The sequence below is a fragment of the Ammospiza nelsoni genome, chromosome 1 (genome assembly GCF_027579445.1).
Source record: "Ammospiza nelsoni isolate bAmmNel1 chromosome 1, bAmmNel1.pri, whole genome shotgun sequence".
NCBI classification, from domain to species: domain Eukaryota; kingdom Metazoa; phylum Chordata; class Aves; order Passeriformes; family Passerellidae; genus Ammospiza; species Ammospiza nelsoni.
In genome coordinates, this window is record NC_080633.1 from 153322665 (window position 1) to 153349603 (window position 26939).

Below are 26939 nucleotides of genomic sequence, written 5' to 3' on the forward strand. Positions count from 1 at the left end.
CCCCCCGTTTAGGATAGTTGTAAAAGGGAGTTGTGAGGGTTCGCCCCCATTTGGGGCAGCCCTGTAAAGGGGTTTTAAGAGGGTTTGGCTCCCTTCTCATTCCGGGTCTCCGTTTAAACCCTCCCCAGTTCCATTTAGAATAACTATTTTAGGGGGAGTTTGTAAGAGTTTAAACACCCCCCTATTTAGGGGAGTTGGGGGGAGTTAAACTCCCTCTTTCCCTTATCCAGTTACCCAGGATAACTCCCTTATCCTCCTTATCCAAGCGGGTTTTGGGGGAGTTTTAAACTTCCCCCATTTAGGGTCTGGTGGGATTTAACATCCCCCTACCTTGGGTAGCTTTGCAAAGGGGGTTTGTGTCCCCTCTTCTCCCTAAACTATTTCTGCTCGGAGGGAAGCTGTGGGCTCACATCTGGCCAGATGTTGAGTGCAGGGGGTTTTGCAAGAGAACAGAGCAGGGCTTAGGACGGGTTTAAGCCCCTAGATAGGACAGGGCTGGGATCTGGACCCCGGTGGGGTCACTGAGCCCCCAAACCCCCCTGTGAGCTCAAGCAGGAGCCCCCCAGCTCCAGCCCCCCATTCCCAGCCTGTGGATGTCGCATCCCTGGAGATGATGCCCCCCGAGGAGGAGAGCCCGGATGGGGACAGGGACGGTGGCCTTGTCCTCCTGCACGGCCCGAAGAGCGGCAGCACGCGCAAGGTGAGGATGGCCCCATATCCCTGTCCCATCCCTAGGGATGGCTGTGCCCTTGCATGGGGGCACAGGGATGTCCAACCCTGCCAGGGCTGGAAATGCTGTTGCTGCCCCATAAACAGCCCTAAGCAACTCCCTCCCAGCTCCTCATCCCTAAAACTCTGCTCCTGAATCCCATCTTTTCTTCTGGCTGCATCCCCAAGCTTCCCAGCACCTGCTTTTCACCTCATTCCCTGAGATTTTGGGGTTTTTTTCCTCTTTCTTGCCCCTGGGAAGCTGATCCAGGCAGGTGTTCCCTGGGAAAGTCAGGATGTGCAGGAGAGATGGGGCTGATTGCTCTTCTGGGGTTGTTGTTTAATGACCAACATTTGGGATGGAATCAGTGGCAATTGTCCTCAGGCTGCCACCAGCCCCTGATTTCTTGGGGTCAGGGAGGATTTAGGGAGCAAGAAAATGTGGAAAACATTAATTTTTAAATCTATTTAAGTGTTTTTCCCATTAGTTTTGCCCCCTGAGATCCAACAGGATAAACCAGCAGCGAGTTCACTCCATGATCTGAGCTCTTCTTGCAAAAAGTCCCAAACCTTAAAACACCCTTAAAAAAGAAAATCCCAAATAACCAAGAAAGGGGAACTCAGCCAAGCTGTGGAAGGGATTTTTTTTTTCTTTTTTTTTTCCCCCTGGATCAATCTGATCTGGAGTCACTTGAGCCTGGGCTGCTGCTCAAGAGGTTGCAACCTTAAACCAGGTCGGGTTTTAACTCGGGGCCTTGTCTAAGGAGCCGGTGCTGCTTGTGGGGGAAGATTAACAGGAGGGATTTGGGAATTTTTTCCCCAATTTGTTCTCTTTGGGTCTGGAGCACAAAGAAAAACATGGAAAATATTGCCAAGCTTTGGAGGGAGAACTGGGCAGGGCCATCAGCAGCCTCTGTCATAATATGATTATTTTTTAATTAAAGCAGCAGAACACCTGATGGGCTGTATTACTTTATTTTTGTTATTGTTATGTAAAAGAAATTATCAATACAGTCTTTTCCTGCTGTTTTTATCACCCTGACAACATCAGGAGCGTGGATCCATATTTTCTGTCTTGCAGGGGATCCTGAATGCTGCTGAAAAAGTGATTTTTTAATCCTTATTGGGGTTTTTTTGCCAAGTTTTTTGTCCTAGGAGTGAAGACTTAATCCACCTGTTTCCTGCTGGCACCTTGCCCTGACTCTCTGCTTCCTTCACCTCCTCAGAGCACTTTCACTCTCTGAAAATTCAATTTTTAACTGCAGTTTGTGCTGTTTAAAAACCCCCAATCCCCCAGATTTTTTATTCCCACCCTGGGTTTATTTTTTTTCCTTCCTCTTGCTGACTGCATGAACCACCAGTGAGGCCACTTGGGAAATTTAAAACCTTAATCCTCCCTCATTTGTTCAAAGGCTCTGTGATGTAACCATATTCGCAATAAAAGGTTTTAGAGGTTTTAGCTGCTCCTGTCTCCCACAGAAATGCAGCTCGGAGCCAGGGTGCTCCATGAGATTAATTCCATGGCAGGGAATTTCCTATCTAAATGGATTTTCAGGGAGTAAAAACCCACTTGTTGTCACTTCCTGCTTGTCTTATAACAGCTTATATTAATTTCTTAAATGCTTTTGGCTGGGAAAAAAAAAAAGGAAGGAAATTCTGGATAACCCTGGGAAAAAAAAAAAAAAAAAAAAAAAAAGGAGGATTTCCAAGCCTGTTTTTGTGTATGGAGTGCTTCCCTGGCTTTTGTTTTCCTCTCTGTCTCACAGGATAATGTGGCTAAAGCAGGGTCACTTGGCCACTTCTGCTGTGCTGGCCTGACTCAAAAACTTGTGGATTCCAAAGAGGAATAAAAATTCCAGCTGACAGCTGTGACTCTGTGGAAATCCTTTAAAGATCAGTGTGGTTGTAGAATTAAAACAGGTGCTCAGAGTTATCCTATTCCAGCCTGGAATCATCTGTGCACTTGGGAGCTTCCTGTTTGGAGGGAAAAAAATCTGTGTGAGGAAGTGCTGGTGCTGCTGAGAGGGCAGGGAAATAAATCCCTGATTTATTTATTTTTTTGGAGTGGGATGTAGGTGTTCAGTGGGAGAAATTTATGGGGTTGAGGTTGGAGCCACAGACCATGGGCCCAGAGGATGGGGTTGGGATCGTGGATTGTGGTCCAGCTTTGGGCTCCCCAACAGCAGAAGGACCTGGAGCTGATGGAGCAATTCCAGAGGAGTTCACAGAGATGCTCCAAGGGCTGGAGCCAGGCTGGGAGAGCTGGGAATGTCCAGCCTGGAGAAGGGAAGGATCCAGGGAGACCTCAGAGCCTAAAGGGGCTCCAGGAGAGCTGGAGAGGGACTTGGGACATGGGATGGAGGGACAGGACACAGGGAATGGCTTTGAACTGGAATAGGGTGAGATTAGATGGGATTTTGGGAAGGAATTCTTTCCTCTGAGGGTGTTGAGGCTATGGAATGGAATTTCCAGAGAAGCTGTGGTTACCCCATCCCTGGAATGTCCAAGGCCAGCTTGGAAGGGGCTTGGAGCAACCTGGGATAGTGGAAGGTGTCCCTGCCCATGGCAGGGGGTGGAATTCCATGATTTTGAAGGTCTCTTCCAACCCAAACCTTTCCATCATCCCTTCAACATCCCTTTTCCTGTCAGGAAAGTGCCTCTATGTGTTTGCTCACACCCACAATAGTGATCCAGACTGTCTGGAGTCCTGCTCTCCTTCATTCCCTGTCCTTGGGATCAGGAAGGTGTCTCCTGGAGGTGGGGCTGCCTGTGGAGCTGAGCTCAGCACCAGCTGATGACTCCTCTTCCCACATTATGGATGTCTGGAGTCTCTGCTCAAATTAAACTTCCTCAGTTTCTCTCTGGGCATTCCCCAGCCTCCCTAATTGGGAGGAATCCTGGTGGCGACTCCTTTGTGGCCAAAACTGGCCTTGGACATGGTCCAGCTTGGTCCAGTCTTGGACAGCTGAGCTGTGGAGCAGCTTCTGGGATCCAGCCAGGTTCTCCTGGTATCTCCAGGAGATTTTGCTGAAATTCCTGCTGGGAATTACCAACCCCTTCCTCGTTTCTCTGGAGAGATCCATGCCTGGATTTTACCAGCACATTCCTGATCTGTGCCAGTTCCTCAGGAACTGAGTCTTCATCTCCATTTCTCTATTTCTTGAAACTTTAACAGTATTTCCAAGGATCCCATTTTCCCATCCCACATTTTACTTAATATCCTTCAGTTTCATTTCTTCAGAAGATTTTTCCTGCAATTCCTGCTGGGGCTGTAACTCCCAGTTACCGACCCCTTCCTGTAGAGAGATCTGTGCTGGATTTCACCAACACATTCCTGATCTTCAGGAACTGGGTCTTCATCTCCATTTCTCTATTCCTTGAAATTTTAACAGGACTTCTAAGGATCCCATTTCCCCTTCCCACATTTTACTTAATATCCTTCACTTTCAAGTTTCATTTCTTCAGGAGATTTTTTCCTGCGATTCCTGCTGGAGGCATAACTCCCAGTTACCACCCCCTTCCTCATTTCTCTGGAGGGATTTGTGCCTGGATTTCACCAACACATTCCTGATCTTCAGGAACTGGGTCTCCATTTCTCCATTCCTTGAAATTTTAACAGGACTTCCAAGGATCCGCTTTTCCCTTCCCACTTTTCACTTAATATCCTTCAATTTCATTTCTCCTCTGTTGCTTCCAGCTACAAAGGAACAGAAACAATCCCTTTGCCATGGAATTACTGGCTTCCACATCTTCCTCCAGGTGATTCAGTTTGTCCCTGGTGCCTTGTCTTTGTCACTGAGGTCACAAATCACGCTCAGGGTGTGGCTGTCACCCCAGGAGTCACCCAAGGCTTCATCTCCTGCCGGTGGGAAGTTCAAAGTCCACGCTGAGTAAACATTCCCTAAGGACTCCAAATTGCCACCCTGGATGGGCCCTCTGGAACTGGGAGAGGTGGCTGGAAGTGACAAAAGCCCTTGAGTCATTCCAAACATTCCCTGCAAAGATAAGGCTGGAGAATCTTTGCCCTCCCTCACAGGGGAGCTTGATTCCCTCTGGAAAGGGTTTTAGGGAATCTTTTTTTCCCTCATGTGGAGAGGCTGGATGAGGATTTTTGGTTCCATTGTCACTTCCATGTGAGGGATTTCCCCTGATTTTTCTGGGCCTAAAGAGCCTTATTCCAATAAAATCATTAGATATGGGTTGGAATGGACTTGTTGGGATCACAGAGTCCAATGTTTGTCCCTAATCCTGCTTTGTCACATGTGATAAACATCAGGGCTGGCCACACCTCACTCATTTTCATGGATTTCTGATCCATCATTCCCTATGTACCAACAAAAGCTGCTGGTTCATGGCTCCTCCACAATTTATGGAAGAGTTCTGTACTCATTCTTCCTTTAAAACCTTAAAACCAGGAGGTAAAAGTCTGAGTATCTCCAGAGCCCCTTCTTAAACTCCCCAAATTCCCTTTTCCAGGTGTCCCCAGGATATACCCCAAAGCCTGGATAAAAGAGCCTCTCTTTCTTCTGACCTTACAGGGGTGACCTTGAGAGCTTGAGCAAAGAATTCAGTGAGGAAAATCCCTTTTGGAACCCAACAGTGGAATTTTGGTGGGATTTTTTTTTTTCCCCTTTATGTAAGTCATGTTTAAATCCCTGGACATTCATTCTGTGGTTTTTAGTTTTCATTGGAGCTCTGACAGGAAAAGCTTTGGGATCCTTTGAGCTGTTGGACGGTGGAACACTCTTTGCTTGACTCCTTATTTTCCTCATTTATATTTGGATTTAAAGATGGCCTTTTATGCTTTCCTGCAGCCAAATTTCCTCCTTGCTCCAAGATTTGTGGAATTACAACATTCCTGTGATGCTCCAGGAGCTCCTGCAGATGGAGCTGGGTTGTTCCTCATGGAATGATGTTTCTATTGATCCGTGCAAGCCAGGGATGATTTTTGGGGATTGAGGAAGAGCCTTTTGAGGGAAGATGTGCAGAAATCTCACATTCCTGCACCTTTCCAGCCTCATAAATGTAGAGGAAAACAAAATGTGTGGAGATGACAAGAAATCCTTGAATTCCTGACTTAACCTCGCAAGGCTTTGGGTTTATATCAAGGGGCTTCTGGTTTTCCAGCACCTTTTTGCTGCTGGCTTAGGAGCCTGGATAGGGATTGAGAACTCATCCCATTAAATCTGATGGAGAAGCCAGGAAAAAAAACCCTGAGCTCTGCAAACAGCTTTAGTGCTTCCCAGCAGGAGAAGTCAAATCAATTTGCTAAATCTTTTCATGGCTCCTGCAGGGAAGAGGTTTTTATCCCCTCTTGGAATATCTTGGGGAGCCATCCCAATGTCTTCTGCATCCCACTCCTTTCTTTCCTTCATTACCTTCCTGCTTTCCCTCCAGGCAAAAATCTTTATTTTGGGTTTGGATAATCCTTCTACTTGTGCCTTTTCCATCATCCCACCTGCACTTCCCAGGCCTCTTCCCTGTGTCTCCAGGTGGTTTTTGGTCCTTTTCCTCACAAAAATTCCCTAAAATCCTCTTGCTGCTTCTAAATAAATCTTTGCCAGAGGTGGAAAGGACTCCAGGGTGCTGGAATTTGCAGGAAGAGATGGAGTTGGAGAAGAGAAACTTCCCACCTCTAGAGCTTCGCATGGATTTCTGTGGCTCTGGAGGCCCAGAGAGGGAACCTGGAACTGTCTCATTTGCATATATTTGCATATGTTTGTCTCTGGATCTGTCATGCTCTGAGATTTCATCTTGAAATTTGAAATTAAACCTTGAAATTTTAATGAGCACCTTCTCTTTACATCTTGTCTTGATTTTCTGATCCTTTCCCCTTTTTCCTCTGGTTCCTAGATTTTTTTTTTTCCCCCTAGGGATCCAACAAGATGGATGGATTCCCCCCAGGAGAAATCCAGAAATTACAATTCTGGATCAAACTTTCCTCTGTGTGTTTCTGAGTATCTCAGACCCAATATTTATGGTGGTGTTGGGGTGTTTTCCTCAAATCCCACTGCTTTTCCAGAATAATTGGGGTCTTATGCTTACAGCTTGTTCCTTTCATCAAATTCATGGATCACTGTAAAGCATTAATCCCACAGATTTATGGACCAGCTGGAGTGTCTCTGATTCCTCAGTCTCCAAGGGACCAATTAGAAGATCCAATCTTTCCCTTAAATGAAAATCCCACTGTTAATCCCAGACCCTTTTCCAAAGGAAGCAGCGCTCGGTGGACTTCAAATACGAGGAATTAATTTTAAGGAAGCTGAAGTCCATGGAAATGCAAAAGTTTTCTATTTCCTCCTTGTCAGGTCCCATTGGAGAGGTGATCAGGCATTTCATGGAATTATGAAATGGTTTATGATGGAAGGGGCATTAAAGATCATCTCATTCCATGGGCAGGGACACATCCCACTATCCCAGATTGCTCCAAGCCCCATCCAGTCTGGCCTGGAACACTTCCAGGGGAATCCACAACTTCTCTGGGAAACCTGTGCCAGGTTGGAATGAGATGATCCTAAAAGTGTCTTTTAACCAAAACCATTCCATGATTTTGGGATCTTCCTGTGATTTTCAGGCTCAGAACTTTCCATACTCTTAAACTTCCCAGCTTTGTGCCTTCCCAACCACCTGGATTTTTTTATCCAGGGATCTTCCAGAGGCTCATCCCTCTGAATCTTCAATGGGAGCCATCCCCACTTGGGCAGAGCTTTAATAGCCCTGGATTTGGAGACGCCCCATTCCCTGAGGCATCCCATAATAACCCTGTGAGCTAGAGGGAAATCAGGCGGCTGCTATTTCCTGAAGTCGGGAATCCAGCGTGTTTCCCTGTCTGCAGAAATTCCGAGCCGGAGCCGCGGAAAGGATGGAATCAATTTAGCGCCGTGAGCCCCTCGTTCCTGCATCCCCCTGAACTCCTGACTCCCTGTGCTCCACATCCTGGACACGGCCTTGGGATCACGTTTCCTCCTGAGCTTTGGGGTCGTTTTGAGCTCATCTTCAGCCCCCCTGGGTCTTGGCTCATGTCCAGAGCCTGGGAATGGAATGTGGAATTCTTGTTCAGGGCTGAGTTTAGGAAGAGCTCAGGGAAAGAAATCCCTGCTGCCAACACGTGGGATTAGGGAATAAAATGGTTGTTCCAGGGGCAGGGGATGGTCTGGGGGGTGAGAAACTCAATGTGACCTGGCCACGTGTGCTCACATCCCAGAAATTCCCCCTGTCCCAGGCTCATCCCACAGCATGGGCAGCAGGAAAATGGGAATTCTGCCCCTCTGCCCTGCTCAGGTGCAGAAACCCCACCTGGAATTCTGCATCCAGCTGTGGGTTCCAACTGCAGAGGGATGTGGAGCTGCTGGAGCAATTCCAGAGGAGGCCACAGAGATGCTCCAAGGGCTGGAGCCAGGCTGGGAGTGCTGGGAATGTCCAGCCTGGAGAAGAGAAGGCTCCAGGGAGACCTCAGAGCTCATTCCAGTGCCTGAAGGGGCTCCAGGAGAGCTGGAGAGGGACTTGGGATAAGAGATGGAGGGACAGGACACAGGGAATGGCTTTAAACTGGAATAGAGTGAGATTAGATGGGATGTTGGGAAGGAATTCTTCCTTGTGAAGGTGGTGTGGCACTGAAATGGAATTCCCAGAGAAAATTTGGCTGCCTCATCCCTGGAAGTGCCCAAGGTGAGGTTGGAGCAACCTGGTCCTGTGGAAGGTGTCCATGATAAGGGATGAAATTCCCTGATCTTTAAACTCCCTTCCAACCTAAAGCATTCCTTGACTCTGGGCTCTGAAAGTGCTCAATTTACAGAATTGATGGGACTTTTTGAATCCCAAAATGTGGATTTGGGATGAGAACCTGCCCTTGTTTCTCAGCAGGGCTGTGACCCCTTTGCCCAGACCCAGCGCAGCAAACTCCAGCACCGCCGGGCCCGGATCAACCAACAGATCAACAAAGAAATGAGGATGAGAGCGGGAGCAGAAAACCTCTTCCGGTGAGTCCTGACCCCCTTGGCATCCCCCTGGCTCTGGAATTTGGTTGGAGGCAGGAATAGAGTTTTGATATCCAAGATTCAGCTGGTGGAAGATTGTTAAAAATCAGGATGGGAGCAGATGGGATAATGGGAATGAATTTGTGGCTGAGATTGGGCTTGGAATGCAGAGCTCTGGTTTGAAAACCCAGGACATGGATCCAAGGGATATGCAGCTGTTGGAGTGAGTCCAGATGTTCCAAAGGTTGGAGCCCTTCTGCTTTAGAACCAGGATGGGAACTGGGAATGTCCAGTCTGGAGAAGAAAAGGATCCAGGGAGACCTCAGAGCCCCTTCCAGTGACTGAAGGGGCTCCAGGAGAGCTGGAGAGGGAATCTGGACATGGAATGGAGGGACAGGACACAGGGAATGGCTTCCCACTGCCAGAGGGCAGGGTTAGATGGGATTTGGGAAGGAATTCTTCTCTGGGAGAGTGGTGAGGCCCTGGAATGGAATTCCCAGAGAAGCTGTGGCTGCCTCATCCCTGGAAGTGTCCAAGGCCAGGTTGGAAGGGGATTGGAGCAGATGGGATAATGGCAATAAATTTGTGGCTGAGGTTGGGCTTGGAATGCAGAATTTTGGTCTGAAAACCAAAGGCATCTGAAGCTCTTGGTGTGAGTCCAGATGTTCTAAGGGTTGGAGCCCTTCTGCTCTGGAACCAGGATGGGAACTGGGAATGGGAATGTCCAGCCTGGAGAAGAGAAGGATCCAGGGAGATCTCAGAGCCCCTTCCAGTTCCTAAAGGGGTTCCAGGAGAGCTGGAGAAGCACTTGGGACAAGGGGTGGAGAGACAGGACACAGAGAATGGCTTCCCACTGCCAGAGGGTGGGGATAGATGGAATATTGGGAAGGAAATCTTGACTGTAAGGGTGGTGAGGCCCTGGAATGGAATTCCCAGAGAATCTGTGGCTGCTCCATCCCTGGAAGTGTCCAGGCCAGGTTGGATGGGGCTTGGACAGACCTGGGATAGGGAGAAGTCCATGCCCAAGGCAGGGGGTGGAACTGGAGGTTTCTGAAGATCCACCCCAAACCATTCCATGAAATCCAGCTTTAGAATCATAAATAGCTCAGAAAATCCCATCAGGATTGAGTCCAACCATTCCCCCAGCACTGCCAAGGCCACCATCTGTCCCCTAGTGCCACATCCACAGGGATTTTATCCCAAGGACAACTTTTTTTAGCATCTTTTGTGTTTATTTTGTTTTTCCTTAATATTTGGAGCACATTCCAGGCTGGACAGGTCATTGATATTAAAAATCCCATAAATCTGCCTTAAAATAGAATCTTTTGGGAATATTTTACTAACTCGTTGATTGTTTTTATCCCAAATAAAATAAAATTAACTTTCCACTTTGGAACTGGAGTCATTTAACATCAATGGAGTGTTCCTGGAAGAAGGGGATAATGGTTAAGCCATAAAAAAATTGGTGTTTTCCTGGGGGAGGAGATCCCACTGCTCCATCCACACTGCTGTGCCTCATTTAATTAAAGAAAAAAAGCCACAGAACCCAACTTCTGCCTCTCCTGTGTTATATTAAAAAAAACCAAAACCAAACAAACAACAGAGGGAAATGTGCTGGCTCAGCAGAAATCAGCCTGGTTTGGGTTGGAGTCGGAGCTGTGGCAAGTGGGAGTGAGGAAAAACGGGATGCAAAACACATCTTAATTATCAGGGAAATGCACTGAGGGGGCTCTTTTTGTGCTGGCTCAGCACTCTGGGTGTCCTTCGGAGCAGCCACTTTCCCTCCCTCCCGCCCTCCCACAAATCCAGCTGAGTAATAAAGTCGATTTCTTGGCATTCCGGTGCTCTGAGCTTACGAAATTTTGGAAAAAGGAATAATCAAGCTTGAAATTCAAGGATGATGAGGAGGGGAGGGATTATGTTGCAAGTCTAAAGGTTATTGCTTCAAAATTAAAGATTTGTGGTGCATGGATAAAATTCCTTTGGATCTTTAGCCTGGTGCTGGTGGAAAAAACTGTGGGTTGTCCAGCCTGGGGCAGTTTGGAGCTGAATTTGCTGGGATTTTGCCTTTAAACTTAAAAACAAACTGGCCTGATGCTTGGTAAAAACAATCCTGTTCAGCCTTTCCATGTTTTTTCCTGGAAAAGTTGGCAGGAATGGGGTGTTGTGAAAAAAATTCCATGCGGTATTTGCTCAGTGGATTTGTTTGCTGGGTAAGTAAATGTGAAGAGCCAGGGGAAACCTTTTCCTTCCTGTTCAAGCACTGGGATGGAGTGGAGGAACAGGGGAGATAAAAATGCCCAGGTTTTTGGAACGAAAGAAAAATAAATCACAAAATAAATCCCAGAAATTCCCAGTGTCCTGGGCTCATCCCACAGGGTGGGCAGCAGGAAAAGGAGAATTCTGGAGAGCTGGAGAGGGATTTGGGAGAAGGGATGGAGGGACAGTTCACAGGGAATGGCTTTAAACTGGGGAATAGGGTGAGATTATATGGGATATTGGGGAAGAATTCTTCCGTGTGAGGTTGGTGAGGCCCTGGAATGGAATTTCCAGAGAAGCTGTGGCTGCTCCATCCCTGCAAGTGTCCAAGGCCAGGTTGGCCAGGGCTTGGAGCAACCTGGGATAATGGAAGGTGTCCCTGCTTGTGGCAGAGGAATGGAATTTCATTATTTTGAAGGTCTCTTCCAACCCAAAGCATTCCAGGATTATTTGCTGTGTGTGGCACTTGCAAGTACCCCAGGAAAACCTTTTAACAGATTCCTGACAAAATCATGGGCAGATCCTTCTGGAAACTGTGCTAAGACACCTGGAAAATAATCAGGGGCAAAAAAAAATTGTTGGCAGCTGGGAACAAGGAGGGAAAACTCTCCTTAATCCATATGGGATGAAAATCAGACTAACAGTGTCCTGGAGGTGTTGGGATGTGGGGGAGATAAATAAGAATTAAGTCTTGGTTTATATGAATTAAATACTGGTTTATATGGAAACATAGGGTGAATTGCAGGAATGCTGAAGGATTTTTCAATGGAAGAGCCATGGGGATCTTTGGATGTGCTGTGGTTTGGTTTCATTTGTTTAGAATCAAAAAATCCTGGCAAAGGAGAGGCAGGAGGAGGCTCTGAACCACCAGATTTTCAAAGGAAAAGCCTGCAGCTCCTTCTGCTGCCCTGAACCAGGGCAGGGCAAGACCCAGAAGGATTTAATCCATAAAAAATCCATGTCAAAGGCAATACTCTGGCAAAGCAGGAGGGAAGCCGTTTCCTGGTGGAGCAGAGCTTGTCCATGTGTTGTTTTCCCTGGATCCCAGCGTGGTTCAGCAGCCAGAGCCCCTTTTAGCTCTGGGTTATCTCTCCCTGCTTTCCTCTGCAGGAGATAAGCAGGGAATAATCAGCCTGGGAGCTTGTCCTGCTGGGAACAGCTGGAATCAATCCCTGGTGTTTACAGCTCCTGCTGGGAGCCGGGAAGGGAGGGCAGGAGCTCACAAATCCTTTCTTTTCCACAAGGATTCTTTGCACCCAAAAATGATTTTTTTCTCCTCAAATCCCATCATTTATTTGGGATGGGGGAGCACCTGGACTGGTCACAGCCCAAGCTGGAACTGCACTGGAGGTGAAGTGGGAATGGGCAAGGGGAGCTCTGGAGCAGGAATTCCTGGATGCTGCACTGCAATGGATTTTCCCTGGGCTCAGCCTTTACCTGGATGTTTGGACTTCCCTAATCCTGAAAATCTGGGAGAGCTGGGAATGTCCATCCTGGAGAAGGGGAGGATCCAGGAAGACCTCAGAGCCCTTTCCAATGTCTGAAGGGGCTCCAGGAGAGCTGGAGAGGGACTTGGGACAAGGGATGGAGGGACAGGACACAGGGAATGGCTTCCCAGTGCCAGAGGGCAGGGATGGATGGAATATTGGGAAGAAAATCTTGACTGTAAGGGTGGTGAGGCCCTGGAATGGAATTTCCAGAGAAGCTGTGGCTGCTCCATCCCTGGTTGTGTCCAAAGCCAGGTTGGATGGGACTTGGAGCATCCTGGGATAGAGGAAGGTGTCCCATGGCAGAGGATGGAATGGGATGATCCTCAGAGGTCCCATCCAAACTTTTCCAGCATCACCTGGAGAACCAGAGGCAAAATCCTGTGGGAGGGTTGGCTCGACGTGGATTGCCCTGCTGGGTAACTGAGTTTGAAGTGGAAAAAATAAATTAATGGATAAAAAGAGGGAAATTTGATCCATTGGTTTCTTGCAGGGCCACCAGCAACCACAAGGTGAAGGAAACGGTGGCTCTGGAGCTGAGCTACGTCAATTCCAACCTTCAGCTCCTGAAGGAGGAGCTGGAAGAGCTCAACAGCAGCATGGATGTGTATCAGAATGAGAGGTGGGTCTGGGAAGAGCAGCCTGTTCCCTTGGGATTTCATTTTTCTGCTATTATGGAATTTTTCTGGGAACAAGGCTGGTCTCACCTTGTCCACCCTGCTTGTCCATCCTGTCCCGTGGCCAAGGGTTGGGATGACCTTCAGAGGTTCCCTTCCAACCCAAACTTTCCATGGTCAGGGACAACAAGGTGGTGGCTGGAGGATAGGGGAGGATTTGGGCATGGGCCAGAATTCCTGGAAAATTCTCATTCTGATTCCCTTCTAGAGCTGCAAGGAGAGAAAAATCAGCTTTTCCTAGGGGATACTGGGGTGTTTTGGGATAGATGGAGCATCCTTTGGACACTGATGTCCCAAAGCAGGAGGAATAGGGAAGAAAGAACCATCTTCCCTTGTATTGATCCCCTTTCCTGACAATCCCACCAGAGCTCTTCCCAACAGGATATTTTGGTGATGGGAATCACCATGCCTGGAAGTGGCCAAGGAATGACTGGATGTGGCACTCAGTGCTCTGGGCTGGGTGGGATCAGTCACAGGTGGGACTCAATGATCTTGTAGATCTTTTCCAGCCCAAACAATTCTGGGATGCTGGGATTCTTTTCCTCCTTTTCCCTTCCTGAGGTGGACGGTGTTGGATGGCAGCGTGAGGTGTTGTGTGGGTGATGTGGCTGAGGGATGGGATGGGATGGGATGGGATGGGATGGGATGGGATGGGATGGGATCCAGAGGGACCTGGATAAGCTCCACATGAACCTCATTGCAATTCCAAGCACAAATCCAGGCTGGGGGGTGAAGGGATGGAGAGCAGCCCTTAGGAGGAGGATTTGGGAGTGTTGGTAGATGAAAAGCTGGAAATGCCTCATCCACATGTGCTCACATCCCAAAAATTCCCCCTGTCCCAGGCTCATCCCACAGGGTGGAAAATGGGGATTCTGCTCCTCTGCCCTGCTCAGGTGAGACCTCACCTGGAATTCTGCATCCAGCTCTGGGTTCCAACAGCAGGAGCAGGTCTAGAGGAGGCCACGGAGATGCTCCAAGGGCTGGAGTCCCTCTGCTCTGGAGCCAGGCTGGGAGAGCTGGGAATGTCCAGCCTGGAGAAGGGAAGGATCCAGGGAGACCTCAGAGCCCCTTCCAGTGCCTAAAGGGGCTCCGGGAGAGCTGGAGAGGGACTTGGGACAAGGGATGGAAGGACAGGACACAGGGAATGGCTTTAAACTGGAATAGGGTGAGATTAGATGGGATATTGGGAAGGAAATCTTGGCTGTGAGGTTGGTGAGGCCCCGGAATGGAATTCCCAGAGAAGCTGTGGCTCCCTGATCCCTGGAAGTGTCCAAGGCCAGCTTGGATGGGGCTTGGAGCAGCCTGACCCTGTGGAAATTGTCCCTATCCATGGCAGTGGGTGAGAATGGATGATCTTTAAAGCCATTTCCAACCCAACCCATTCCCCAGTTCCACAATTCCACATTTCTGTGTCCATCCACGTGCTTTTCCAGGCACATTCCCTATCAAGGCTGCTCAGTTTTCCCAATTTGCCACTTGCTTGCCCTGGTTTGAAAAGAAATCAGGAGCAGCAACAACAACCCCAAACCCTGCCCAGGCCAAACAAATGCCCCTTTGTTTATTCCAGACATTGGATTCCAGTGGAATTCTCATTAGGAAATGAGCAGTAATGGCTTTCTGCACTAATTATAGCTCCTAGAGCTGTTTGTTCCAAGGAAAATGTGGGTGCTAATTCCCTGCCTTGCTCTCCTGGTTTTCATAACTTCCTTTGCTTGTTTTCCTCCCCAGTTAATGATTGATTAATGAGTTACCAGCAATCTGGGGGGATAATGAGAGGGAGCTGTTGTGTTGGTGAGGGCTTGATCCTGCCTTGCCCACCCAACATCCAGGATTCCTCTGAAAATCAGGAGCTGGAAAAATAAGATGATTTTGGGGGGGGGGTTTTAGCACTTCTTCTCCTATGCTGCCATTCCCAAATCTTTTTGGGAAGAGCATTTTTCGATGTGGAGTCTCTTAATAGGAGCAGCACCAGCCCAGGGCAAGGAGCTGCTTCCTTTTAATCTCCAACCCACAGGATCCATCCAAGATTTTTAATCCAACCACCAAACAGGTTCTTGTCTTCTTCCAGTGAATCCATCAGCGTTCCCATGATCCCTCTGGGACTCAAGGAGACCAAGGAGCTGGATTTGCTGGTACCGCTCAAGGTGAGCTTTGGGGTTTCATGGATCGTTGCTGAAGCGGCTGAAATTCATTTTCCCATTTGGAAAAGCTGCCAAAAAAATAAATGCATGGTAAAGAACTGGACTTAAAACATGGAAAAGTGGGAGGTGAAGGTCTGGAGATGCTGGAGAGCAGGAAAGGGAGGAGATTGTTACTTAGTGGAGGTTTTCTTGTGGGCAGAAGTGAAAAATTCTTGCACAAAATTGCCAGAAATATCCCTTTAAATAATAAAAATCAAGATTTTCTTTTGTTTCCCAATCCAGGATTTCATCAGTGAGCACTATGGAGAGGAGGGTGTCCTATATGAAAAGGAAATCAAGGAATTCATGGAGCTGCGACAGGTTGGTGTCCCTTGGCTTCCAAAGTTTGCCTTGTCCAGGATCATTCCTTGGAGATGCCACATTTCCTTTGGGGGATCCCCTCATCCTTTCTTCAAATTCCATATTTGTCCTTGCATTTCAGGCTGCAGCATTCCCGCTTGGGAATGTTTATAGGTTCTTGGATTGGTTTATAGGTTCCATAATATTATTGGACTTGGTTTATAGGTTCCAAAATATTACAGATTATTCAGGAATTGTTCATTTTTCCCTATCCTCAGTGCCCTGCTGACCTACAAATGAGCAGCAATAAAATTTATAGTACAATCATTATTTATGGATGTTAATTCACCCCTGGCAAGGCTGAACAACTTCCCTCTCTCTGGATAGGATTGGAGAAGAGGGAGTTTAAAGCAGTCTGGGAAAGGAGGGGGAAAAATCCTGTTTATTCCCTAGGATTTATAAAATCAGAATTTCCATGAATTTTTCCAGCACAACTCCCAGGCTGCTGCTTCCACATTTGAGTGTCCCAGCACCCAGACTTTCCCCATGGATGAAACTCAGAATCATGGAATAGTTTGGGTTGGAAAGGCTCCTAAAGATCATCCAATTCCAACCCGTTCCATGGGCAGGGACACCTTCTACTATCCCAGGCTGCTCCAAGCCCCATCCAACCCAGCCTTGGGCACTTCCAGGGATGGGGCAGCCACAGCCTCTCTGGGAATTCCATGCCAGGAATGGAATGGAATCACCACCTTCACAGGGAAGAATTCCTTCCCAATATCTGAGCTATCCCTGCCCTCTGGCAATGGGAAGCCATTCCCTGTGTCCTGTCCCTCTGTCCCTCTTTTCCCATCCCTGTCTCCTCTCCCGTTCCCGCAGGCCATGCGCACCCCGAGCCGCAACGAGGCCGGATTGGAGCTCCTGATGGAATATTACAACCAGCTCTACTTCCTTGACAGCCGGTTCTTCCCTCCCTCCAAAACCCTGGGCGTCTTCTTCCACTGGTGGGTACAGCTTTCCCTGTCCCACCCGGGTGGGGAGGGAGTCAGGATCCAAATTTCCATTATGGAATCTCTGCCAGAGCTGGTGGACACCAGGATCTGGATTTGCTGTTGCCTTGGGTGGGTTAATTTGGCGTGGGAAAGGGAAACACAAATCCCATGGGATGTACCATGATGGGAATGATGTCTGCAAGCCCACCTGAGCACTGAAAACCCTTCAGGCTCCTCCTGCATCCATGGGAATCATGGAGTGGTTTAGGTTGGAAAGGGCCTACAAGGTCATCCAGTTCCAACCCTTTCCATGGGCAAGGACACTTTGTGTGGAGCATGACAGGGACAGGAATCAGGGATGGGCTCAGGGATGCACCAGGATCTGAAGTTAAGGACAGGATTTGTCCAGAACACAGCTTTTTTAATCCTCTTTCCTGCCTTCCTTTGCTCCAGTGTGGAAGCAGGACTGGGAATGAAGAGCCCTGGGATTTCCCCACCTGGAGGTCACTGACAGGGAGACAAATGAGACAGGGAATCATGGAATGGTTTGGGTTGGATGGGACCTGCAAGACTGTCCAATTCCAACCCTTTCCACGGGGAGGGACACTTCTGCTTGGCTGCATGGGGACCATGACCGGGGGATGGGCAGCTGTTGGCTCTTCCCTTCTCCAGGTACGACTCCCTGACGGGGGTCCCATCCCACCAGAGGGCTCTGGCCTTCGAGAAGGGAAGTGTCCTCTTCAACCTGGGAGCGCTGCACACCCAGATCGGAGCGCGGCAGGACCGCGCCTCCCTGCCCGGCCTCAACCGGGCCATTGATGCCTTCCAGCAGGCAGCTGGTGAGTGCCTTCCCCTCTTCCTCCTCTTCCCAAAGGTGGGAATGATCCACAGAAGCTCAGGAAGGGGTGGGAGCAGTTGTAGAAGAGGTGCTCCCAATGGGTCACAGATGGAGCGTGAGGTGGCTCCACGTTGGTTGTGTGGGCTGGGAAGAGGAGTTGGGATGGTCCAACAGCCAAAAAGGATGTCCCCCAAAAGGATGGCATGCAAAAGGGTGTCCCAGCTGTGGAGAGGAGAGATGCTGATCCATCTCTCTGTAGAAAAAACAGAGCCTGGAACTGGGATCACTCAGGGCTTTGGATAAGGAATTGGGCACAAGGATGGTTTAGATGGCAAGGGTGGGACCTTAGATCTTCTTACCCACCACTGATGGTGAGGGGAACCTATTCTTGGAGGGAAACCTGCCTGATCCCAAAGTTTGATTCTCTCCCTCAAAAGCTCACTTCCAAGAGCTTTTTTCTTCCTCCAGGTGCCTTTAACTACTTGAAGGAAAACTTCTCCAACGCTCCCAGCCTGGACATGAGCACAGCCTCCCTGACCATGCTGGTGAGGCTGATGGTGGCCCAGGTCCAGGAGTGTGTCTTTGAGAAGATGACCTTGCTGCGTGCCCAGAACGACTTCCTGGCCCGCCTGCAGCTGGCTCAGGAGGCAGCAAGGGTGAGGATTTTAGGAGGGAGGAGATTTGGTGGGATTTTGTGGTTGGCAGGACCTTCCCAGAGAGTACAACCTGCATCCCATCTCTTCTCCCTTTCCTCTTCCCAGGTGGAAGATGTTTATTCCCTGGTACACCAGACCATGAGCCAGCCCCATGTCAAGGACTACGTTCCCTTCTCCTGGACCACCATGGTCCAAGTCAAGTCGGAGCATTTCAAAGCCCTCTCCCATTATTTCGCTGCCATCACCCTCTGTGACTGCCCCGGTGAGTGTCCAGCCTGGAGGGAGCTTCCTGCTCATCCAGCTACTAATTCCACTTTATTCCTGGGTTTTGAGGAGGGTTTCCCAAAAAAAAAGATGTTATGGGTATAACACCAAAGTTTTTTGAATGCTCTGAGCTGAGGATCTTCTTTGTGGACTCAGCAATTCATCCCCAAGGCAGATTTTTCCATACTCCTGGTTTCCACAGGGAAAAGTCCTTAAGAAGGGGAAGAAAAAGCTGCTGGAGGAATGTCACCTGCTGTCCCCTTTGGGGCTGGGTGGGGAATGAGAAGTCACCTACCTGCTTTGGGTCATCTTGTGTTGGACCAGCTGAGGCCTTCAAAAATCCAAAAATAAATCCAAAAATACCTTGGATTTAACTTCTAACCTCATAGATGGACGTCCTGGGAACCTCAGGGTGGTGGCAGCAAGGTACACATGGCTCCATGGAGTCACTTGGAGCGTGACTTCAAGATGTGACCCTTGATCCCCATCTCTGCCACCTCCAACACCCTGGGAGCAATTTTGGGATGGAGCAGAGGATCCGGGGGTGGGCAGCAGATGCTCCTGGTGGCCTTTGGTGTCACCTGGTGGGTGGCTGGGAAGATTTTTGAGGGCTGGCTGCCAAAACCAGTGCTGTGACCAGTGGCTGCCAGACTGTCCTCACACCCTCCCCCACTCCAGTGCCTGCCCAAAATCTTCCTTGTGCCATGTGGGCGTTGCAGAAGCTGGGCTGAGCAAGGAGATGGGAGAGAGGGGGGATAATGTGGAGCTGGAAGGGCTTAAAGATCCAAACAGGAGAGGATGATGATGGAGATGGGATTCCATGGGGTACCAAGGGGCAGGGCAAACCTTCCCCCTAAAATTTTTGTTGTCCTTTTGTTGTCCTGCTTCTGTGGGAAGCAGAAATCTGCAGGAGATGCCTAATTTAGGAATTTTTTTGCCTGCTGTTGGGATCTCATGTTCCTGCTCCCACCTCTCCCTTGTCACAATAACAAATCTTCTGCTTCCATAACCAGCTGGGAATAAATTCCTTACCCTGCAGTTTCATCCCTCAGGGATGCTGACATGGCAGGAGCTGGCACAGGGAGAGCCAGCCCTGGAGCTGCCAGTTCCCAACCCTCTGGATCCCTGTGTCCACCAGGCTTTGAGATCCTCTGTTTGGAGCAACAAAACTCCCAGGAATATTTTGGGTTGTTTCTTATCCCAATCTGTGTCCAGGGAAAGAGGCTGCTGTGCCTCTAAGTGAGCCAAAGAGGGTTAGGAACAATTTGGGCTAGAAAAATGGGTTTAAAAAGTGGGATTTAAAGTGTGGGGTTTGGAGAGCCTGGGAAAATTGCATCCATCTCTGGTTTTCCATGGAATGACCTCCTTGGTTGCACTGTGAGATAGAGAAAAGGCTCCAGGGAGACTTTAAAGCCCCTTACAATGCTTCAAGGAGCTCCTAGAGAGATGGAGAGGGATTTGGGACAAGGGATGGAGTGCCAGGACACAGGGAATGGCTTCCCACTGCCAGAGGGCAGGGATAGATGGGATATTGGGGAGGAATTCTTCTCTGGGAGGGTGGTGAGGCCCTGGACTGGAATTCCCAGAGAAGCTGTGTCTGCCCCATCCCTGGAATTATCCTGGACCAGGATGGCTGGGACTTGCAGCCAAGTGGAAGTGTCCCTCCCTATGGAAAGGGGTCAGAATTAGATGATCTTTAAGAGCTTTTCCAACCCAAACCATTCCATGATTCCCTGATTTTGTTGTCTCATTTGTCTCCCTGTTAGCGACCTCCCAGAGCTCTCTATTCCCAGTCCTGCTTCTACACTGGAGCAAAGGAAGGCAGGAAAGAGGATTAAAAAAGCTGTGTTCAGGACAAATCCTGCCCTTAACTTCACATCCTGGTGCATCCCTGACTGGAATCATCCCTGGGCCCATCCCTGATTCCTTGCAGGCTGTGGTTGAAAGACAGGAAGGTGCTTCCAGGGCCACCTGAATATGGATGTGACCTCCTTGTCCCCACTGCCACCAGGGGCTGGGTGGCCCTGACCTCTCCCTAATCCCGTCTCCATCCATTTCCTTCCCACAGCTCCCTCGGATGCCGAGCTGCTGGAGCAGGAGAAGGCTTTCCTGCAATTCCATGTCACCATGCCAGAGGGGCCATCACTGCGTGTCCTGCTGCAGGATCCCGAGGAGAGGAGGAAGCTGGGTGAGCACGAATTTCTGGATCCCATCCTGATTCCCACAAATGATGAGGTTTTAGGGGGATCTCTCCATGCAAAGAGGAATTTCTCAGGAGATTTCTTCTCCTGGGAAGTAGGAAATCATCACAGTCCCCACGAGGATGTGAGGACCAACTCGTGGTGCTTGTCCCAACCTGTCCAGCTCTGACAGGAAAAATTCCAGGTATTCCAAACCAGGTAACATCACCCAACACTGCAGAGAAATCCACAGGGACACAGAGATCCTGGAAGCTCCTTGGTTTGGGCTGACTTGGCTGGAAAACAAGACACAGCAGATGTTCAGGGGGTAGCTTTTTCAGCTGCAGCGAATTCTTGGGAGACAAGAACTTCTTCCCATGCAGGATTTCAGCTCCAGGGAAAGAACAGACGCTGCTTATTCAGCTGAAGTCGTGTTTTGGCAGCCCCTCCTCAACAAAGCTGCACCAAAAGCAAACTCAGCACTCAGAATTTGGGGTGTTGCCTCCCCCAGGAGCTCTTTTCCCTCCTTGCACACGTGTGGAAGGAGGCTGATCCCACCAGGAATGAGTTTGGCCTCAGCAAAATCCTTCAGGATGCTCAGCCAGGTTTTCACTGGAAACCTTCAAATAAACCCCAAAATCCAAGTGGTTTATGGTGACAGCACCCCAACACCCTCAGATGTGGTTTGCATCAGCTTTTCCAGCTCTGCCTGATTTTCCTGGGGAAAACAGACTCTGTTCAACCTTCCTGGTAAAAAATACATGTGCAGACACCAAGCTCAGCTTGGATTTGGTTTACAGGAGGGGAAAAACTCAGAGAGGTTGTGGATCTCCATCCCTGGAGGGGTCCAAGATCAGGTCACAAAGAGCTTGGAGCAACCTGAAATGGTGGAAGGGAGATGAGGGAATGTCCCTCCCTATGGAAGGGGGGTTGGAATGAGATGAGCTTTATGTTCTTTTCCAACCCAAACCATTCCATGATTCTATTATTATAATTACACATTATTTCGCAATTTATAGATTTCACAATTTCCTAAATTAGATTTCATAATTTCATCATTTCACAATTTATAGATTTTATAAAAATTCTCAGTGGGGGGAATCTCCTCCCTGTTTTCCATCCAAGCCCAAAACATTCCCTCGGTATTTAAGTTCCTCTGGCTGTGGATTCTGGGAGTCTGGAGCAGCCCTCATCTCCCTGGATTCTGTTGCCACCATGTGTCCTGAACGTGAAATGCCACAGGCACACGTGTTTCCATGAGACACACACGGAGAGAGCTTTTCTGGGAGTTTAGCCTTGGATACGGCTGCCTTGGTTGCAGTTTCCCACGGAGGAGATGCTTTGCGTTGATATCCGTGGGTCAGTGGAATTTCAGCTCCTCTTTCCCGACCACTTCCATTTCCCGAGGGTGGGAACGCGCTGAAGGCAAGTGGAGAGGAGCAAAGAGCAGAGGATGGAGGGCAGGACCTGCAGGACAAGGAAAAGGCTTAGCCTAGAAAACAGGGATTTGTTGCACCTTCCCAAGGAGGACAGGGCTGGCTTGTTCTCCGTGTTCCCATTCCCGAGGGATCTGAGGCAAGGGAGAGAAGTTAATTTGCTCAGGAGATTGAGGTTAAGCGTGAGGAGGGACGTCGGGGGTGGTTTTTCAGGAACATCTGCCAGCTCTGCCGTCAGGGGAGCGAAGTAGGTCACCCTTCAAGGTCCCTTCCCAGCCCTCCATCGGGCTGGGACCGACCCCATTTAGGGCTGGGAACGTGACTGGGCTGTCCCTGAGTCACAGCAGGGTGGTGGCACCGCTCCTGAAATCCGTGGGCAGCCGAGCGGGAAACGGCACCGGAGCTGCCGCTCCGTCGGGCTGAGCTCCCTCTGCTCCCTCGCAGGCAAAGCTCACCTCAAAAAAGCCATCATGAAGCACGAGGAGGCCATGAGGATCCATGGATTGTGCAAGATCCTAAGGAAGATGGATATCCTGCAGGAGGTCCTGTCCTTTGCCCACAAACGCTCCCTGAGCAAATATTCCGAGATTGACCACGAGGAGGATTTCTTTGAGACGGGAGAGGCTCCGGACATCCATCGTGAGTGGGGGTTTTTGGGATTGTGGGTGGGGAGGGGGTTTGTGGGTGGGAAGGACTCCATGGGGAATTGTGCTGTGGAGGGGGGTTGGCCTGGATGATCTCTGAGTTCCAATCTGAACTATTCCAGGATTTGAGGTCCTGGCTCTTATGGGATCATGCTGTCCCTCTTTGGGATAGCAGCAGCTTCCCCAACTGCCTGAGGTCACCCCCTGTCTGTGCTTTTCTCTCCCTCCCATCAGCCAAAACGCACCAGAAACCCGAAATCAAATCCCCCAACTTCTCCCAGGTGAAGGTGACCGACCTCTTCCACAGGCTGGTACGTACAGCTCCAGGAACGGGAATATCCCGAGGGAGCAGCCGTCTCCTCCTCCTCCCCTGCATGCTCTGCTTGCCTGGATTCCTTCCTCCTGCAGCCTCTTCTCCCTGTCTCCAGCAATTTTGCAAGGAGGAGCAGCAGGAGGAGGGCTGGGATCTGTGTCTGTGACACAAATGGGTCACAAAGCTCCTCTGGCACGGGAATTTTGGGTGGGCTTTTCCCAAGAGATCCTTGGGAAGAAGGGTTTTGGTGGCAGCAGGCGCCAGGAAAATCCCACTGGAACTTTATCCATGCTCTCTTTAGGTTTTTAGGGACCTGGGATTCAGGACAGTGGTGGGATCTGTGGTGGGGTCATCCCCTGAGTACCCCAGGGAGAGTTTGTGCATCTCAGCCCCAGGGCAGGCAGGAATACCCTGCTCCTGTAAGAATGGAAAAGCAGAAAAAGAGGGGGAAATTGGAAAGCACTGGGGAAAAGTGACCGTGAACTGGGGACCTGTCCCACCACCCTGCTCCTGGACCAACCCCTGGTGGCATCCCCCAGATCCAGACAGCCTCAGCCCCCATCATTTCTTCCTGGATGAAGGGACTATTTTCCCTGCAAAAGACAGGATTTCTTCTGCTGCCCCCTCCCCATCCCTGGAATTGGGATTTTACAAGGGTGCACAGTTCCAGGGAGCTGAAAAGATGCATTCCATGTTTCTGCCTCATCCCAGGGCCCCCTGTCCGTGTTCTCAGCCAAGAACAAGTGGTATCCAGCTCGGAGAGTCCACCTGATGAGAGGAGAGAACGGCTTTGGGTTCACCCTCCGAGGAGACTCCCCCGTCCTCATTGCCGGGGTCATCCCGGGGGGCTGCGCTGCTGTGAGTACCCCAATTTCTTGCTATTCCCATGGGAATGCCACAAGGGAGCTGCCTGGAGGGATTCCAGGTGTTTTTTAGGTCTTAAAACGGTTCAGGAGGAGACTCATCCCTGCTGGAGCTCAGCCTGGGGTTTGCAGGTGGGCGTCATGAAATGATTAATTTTTAGGAGATAGCTAAAGAGAAAACATGGAATTTTGCTCAGTTTTTAACTGCTGGAAGCCCATCCAGCTCCCTTGTTCCTCGTGTTGGGATGTGACAGTGGCTGGAACAGGATGGCACATCCAAGAAACAGGGGTAGCTTTGTTTTCCATCAGAAGATGCTGGAGAATCCTGATGAGATTCCCTAAGGGTCTCTCTGCTCCACTCCCAACCCATCCATCCAAATCCCAGCATCTCTGGAACAACACTCTCCTTAGCAGCAGGATCTCATTCCTCTTTGGAAAACTCAAATCTCCCCAAAGACTGGGATATGGACCGGATATGGTCCATATCTGGAGCAGAGTTGTGTCTTCTCCTCAGCCTGGAGAAGGGAAGGTTCCAGGGAGAGCTTGGAGCCCCTTCCAGTGTCCAAAGGGATCCAGGAGAGCTGGAAAGGGACTTGGGACAAAGGATGGAGTGCCAGGATGAGAAGAAATGGCTTCCCACTGCCAGAGGGCAGGGTTATATGAGTATTGGGAAGAAATTCTTGGATGTGAGGGTGGTGAGGCCCTAGCAGATGTTGCCCAGAGAAGCTGCGGCTACTCCATCCCTGGAAGTGTCCAAGAAGCTACCTGGGATGATGGGAAGTCCCTGGTGGGACTGGATGATCTTGAAGGTCCTTTCCAAACCATTCCAAGATTCTCTTGGACATTTTCCCTCAATCCCTGCAGGAAGCTGGGCTGAAGGAGGGGGACTACATCATCTCAGTGAATGGCAAGGACTGCAAGTGGTCCAAGCACGCCGAGGTTGTCCAGCTCCTGAAGAGCACCGGGAAGGAGGGGGTGGACATTGGAGTCATCACCCTGCAGGGCTCGGATTGTCCCAAAGCCGTAAGTCACATCCCACAGGGATTCCTTCCTTGGAGCTCTCTGGGTGCTGCCCTGGCTTCACTCCCCTCTCCACCTTTCCCAAGCAGATGGACAGGAAGGCAGCAGTGATGTCCTCGGGATCTGGGATGCTGAAGAGCAACAAGGAGAACAGCAGGAAGAGCCTGATGAACAGCAAGAGCGCCAGCACGCTGCTGGTGTGGAGCAAGAAGAGCAAGAGGAGCAAGAAGAGCACCTACAGCGGTGTCCCCTTCACCGCCGTGGGGGACAACGAGGCCATGTACTGACCGTGCTCCATGGTGTCCCCTGAGCTCCAGGACTGGCTGCCTGCCCGGGAAGCTTCCCAAGCCTGGCTGGGCTGTGAGGACTCCCAGACCCGGGAATGCGCCGCTGGTCGGATCCGCGCCGAGAGGTGAGCGAGGCACCTCCAACCTCCCAGCTCCTGTGTCCAACGATCCCCTCAATCTGGGGGAAACTCGGGTTTATTGTTAATTTTGGGATGATTTCTTTTTTTTTGTTTTCAAGGGGTTTGAGGGAAGCTGTGCTAAAGCAGGGCCCAGTTTGTGTCTTCTGCTTGGCCAAAGCCAGCCCCAGCCATTAAAGCAAAAGTGTCACCTTCTGTAGCATCTCCTGGGCTTTCTCTGCGAGGTACAAGATGGAGCTGCTCTCCAAGAGCTACTGGAGGAGTTGAATCCTTCAGATGAATCCTCCCAGACTCCCATTTTTTGGGAGAGGGGACAGCACAGGCATCGATAACTTGTGGTGGTCCCATCACAGGGTCCAACCCAGGCCCCATCTCCCAGGTGGGGCTATCCCAACAAAGCAGGATGGTTTGATCATTTTTAGTGCTTCTGGGGTGGTTTTTTTGGGGGGGAATGAACCCCCACCTTGACTCAGAAAATCCAGCCCAGCTGCCCAGCCAGATTCTTTGGAAGAAAAGAGAAGGACTTAACATGCAGTTGTTGTCTGGCTTTTTTAATCAGGAGACGTGGATTGCCCTAAATATTCTGTGAGGAGATTAATAGCTAAGAGCCTTGGGGGGGGGGTTTATTTTTCCTGGGAGGAGATTAAAATTCCAGGAAGATATCTCCTCCAGATTATTAAACTCCTAAATTTGTGCTACTGTTGGATCTTGCACATGTTGCTAATTCCCTAACACTGCTGTCAGCATTCCTAGGCTGGCCTGATGGATCCAGGCATCTTGGTAATTGTCCTGGAAACACTGGGAAACTCTGAATCCACAAAACAGATTGGCAAAATGTCCTCCATCCTGTTTCTGCCTGTTATTTTTTCTGAGGACTGAGGAGCTGTCTGGTCTTCAGTGCCTGAATTATCTTGGGAGGTAGAAATTCCCCTTGGGACAGATGAAATTGTATTTTTGTACTTTTCAAGGAATTTTTAGGGATGGTTTAAAGGAGCAATGGGATCTTGTGGCCACAGTGTCCCCTGGGATTGTGACTTCTTCTAGTGGCTCCTTGTCCATTTTCCAAGCTCTTAACCCTGATTCTATTGAAGGAAAACTTCCAGGAAGAAAAGCCAGGTTGGACGGGGTTGGAACAACCTGGGGTGGTGGAAGTTGTCCTATGGCATGGGCTAGAACAGGATGGGCTTTAAGATCCCATCCAAGCCAACCCATCCTGGGATTTTATGAGCTCAAGGAGGAGGTTTTAGCTCTGCTGTTGTCCAAGAGGCCTCTCCATATCCTGAGGCATCACCACACCGGATTCCGGAGCCGCCTTCCAGCGCGGGGCCATCTGTAGCAGCCGAGCTTCCCACGTCATCTTCCCGGCTGCTCGGCGTGGGAGCGGGAAGGGAAGGAGGGGGTGGGGTCACAGAAAAGGCCACCTTGCCCTTAAAACATCCCAGCAGCATCTTCCCACCACCCTAAAAACGTGGGATGCCACATGGACGTCTCCGAGCTGGAAGAGGGATTGATTTAGGAGAAGCCGTCGCCTTCCGCCCGCATCACCCAACCCCAGCGTTGGCAAAGGGGTTGAGTTTTGTGGGACTGGGGTCATTTCCCTAATTCCAGGGTTTTATGTCGGGCTTGTTTTGGGTTTTTGGCTTTTTGATTTGTTTTGTTTTTTTTTAATTTGTACATGGACTCTCACCTTTTATGGATTAAAAAGCACTGATTCAAATCCAA

General features: G+C 49.8%; 1 protein-coding gene across 1 annotated transcript; it reads left to right on the forward strand.

Moving 5' to 3' along the window:
- Positions 1-26939, forward strand: RHPN1 (rhophilin Rho GTPase binding protein 1). Its single transcript, XM_059486891.1, has 15 exons — positions 1-700; positions 8572-8687; positions 12924-13052; positions 15176-15251; positions 15531-15608; positions 16467-16591; positions 17252-17418; positions 17886-18073; positions 18179-18335; positions 20406-20525; positions 22398-22592; positions 22832-22908; positions 23622-23768; positions 24638-24796; positions 24883-26939. The coding sequence occupies exons 1-15, from the start codon at positions 611-613 to the stop codon at positions 25078-25080; spliced, it is 2022 nt and encodes a 673-aa protein (XP_059342874.1). The 5' UTR covers positions 1-610; the 3' UTR covers positions 25081-26939.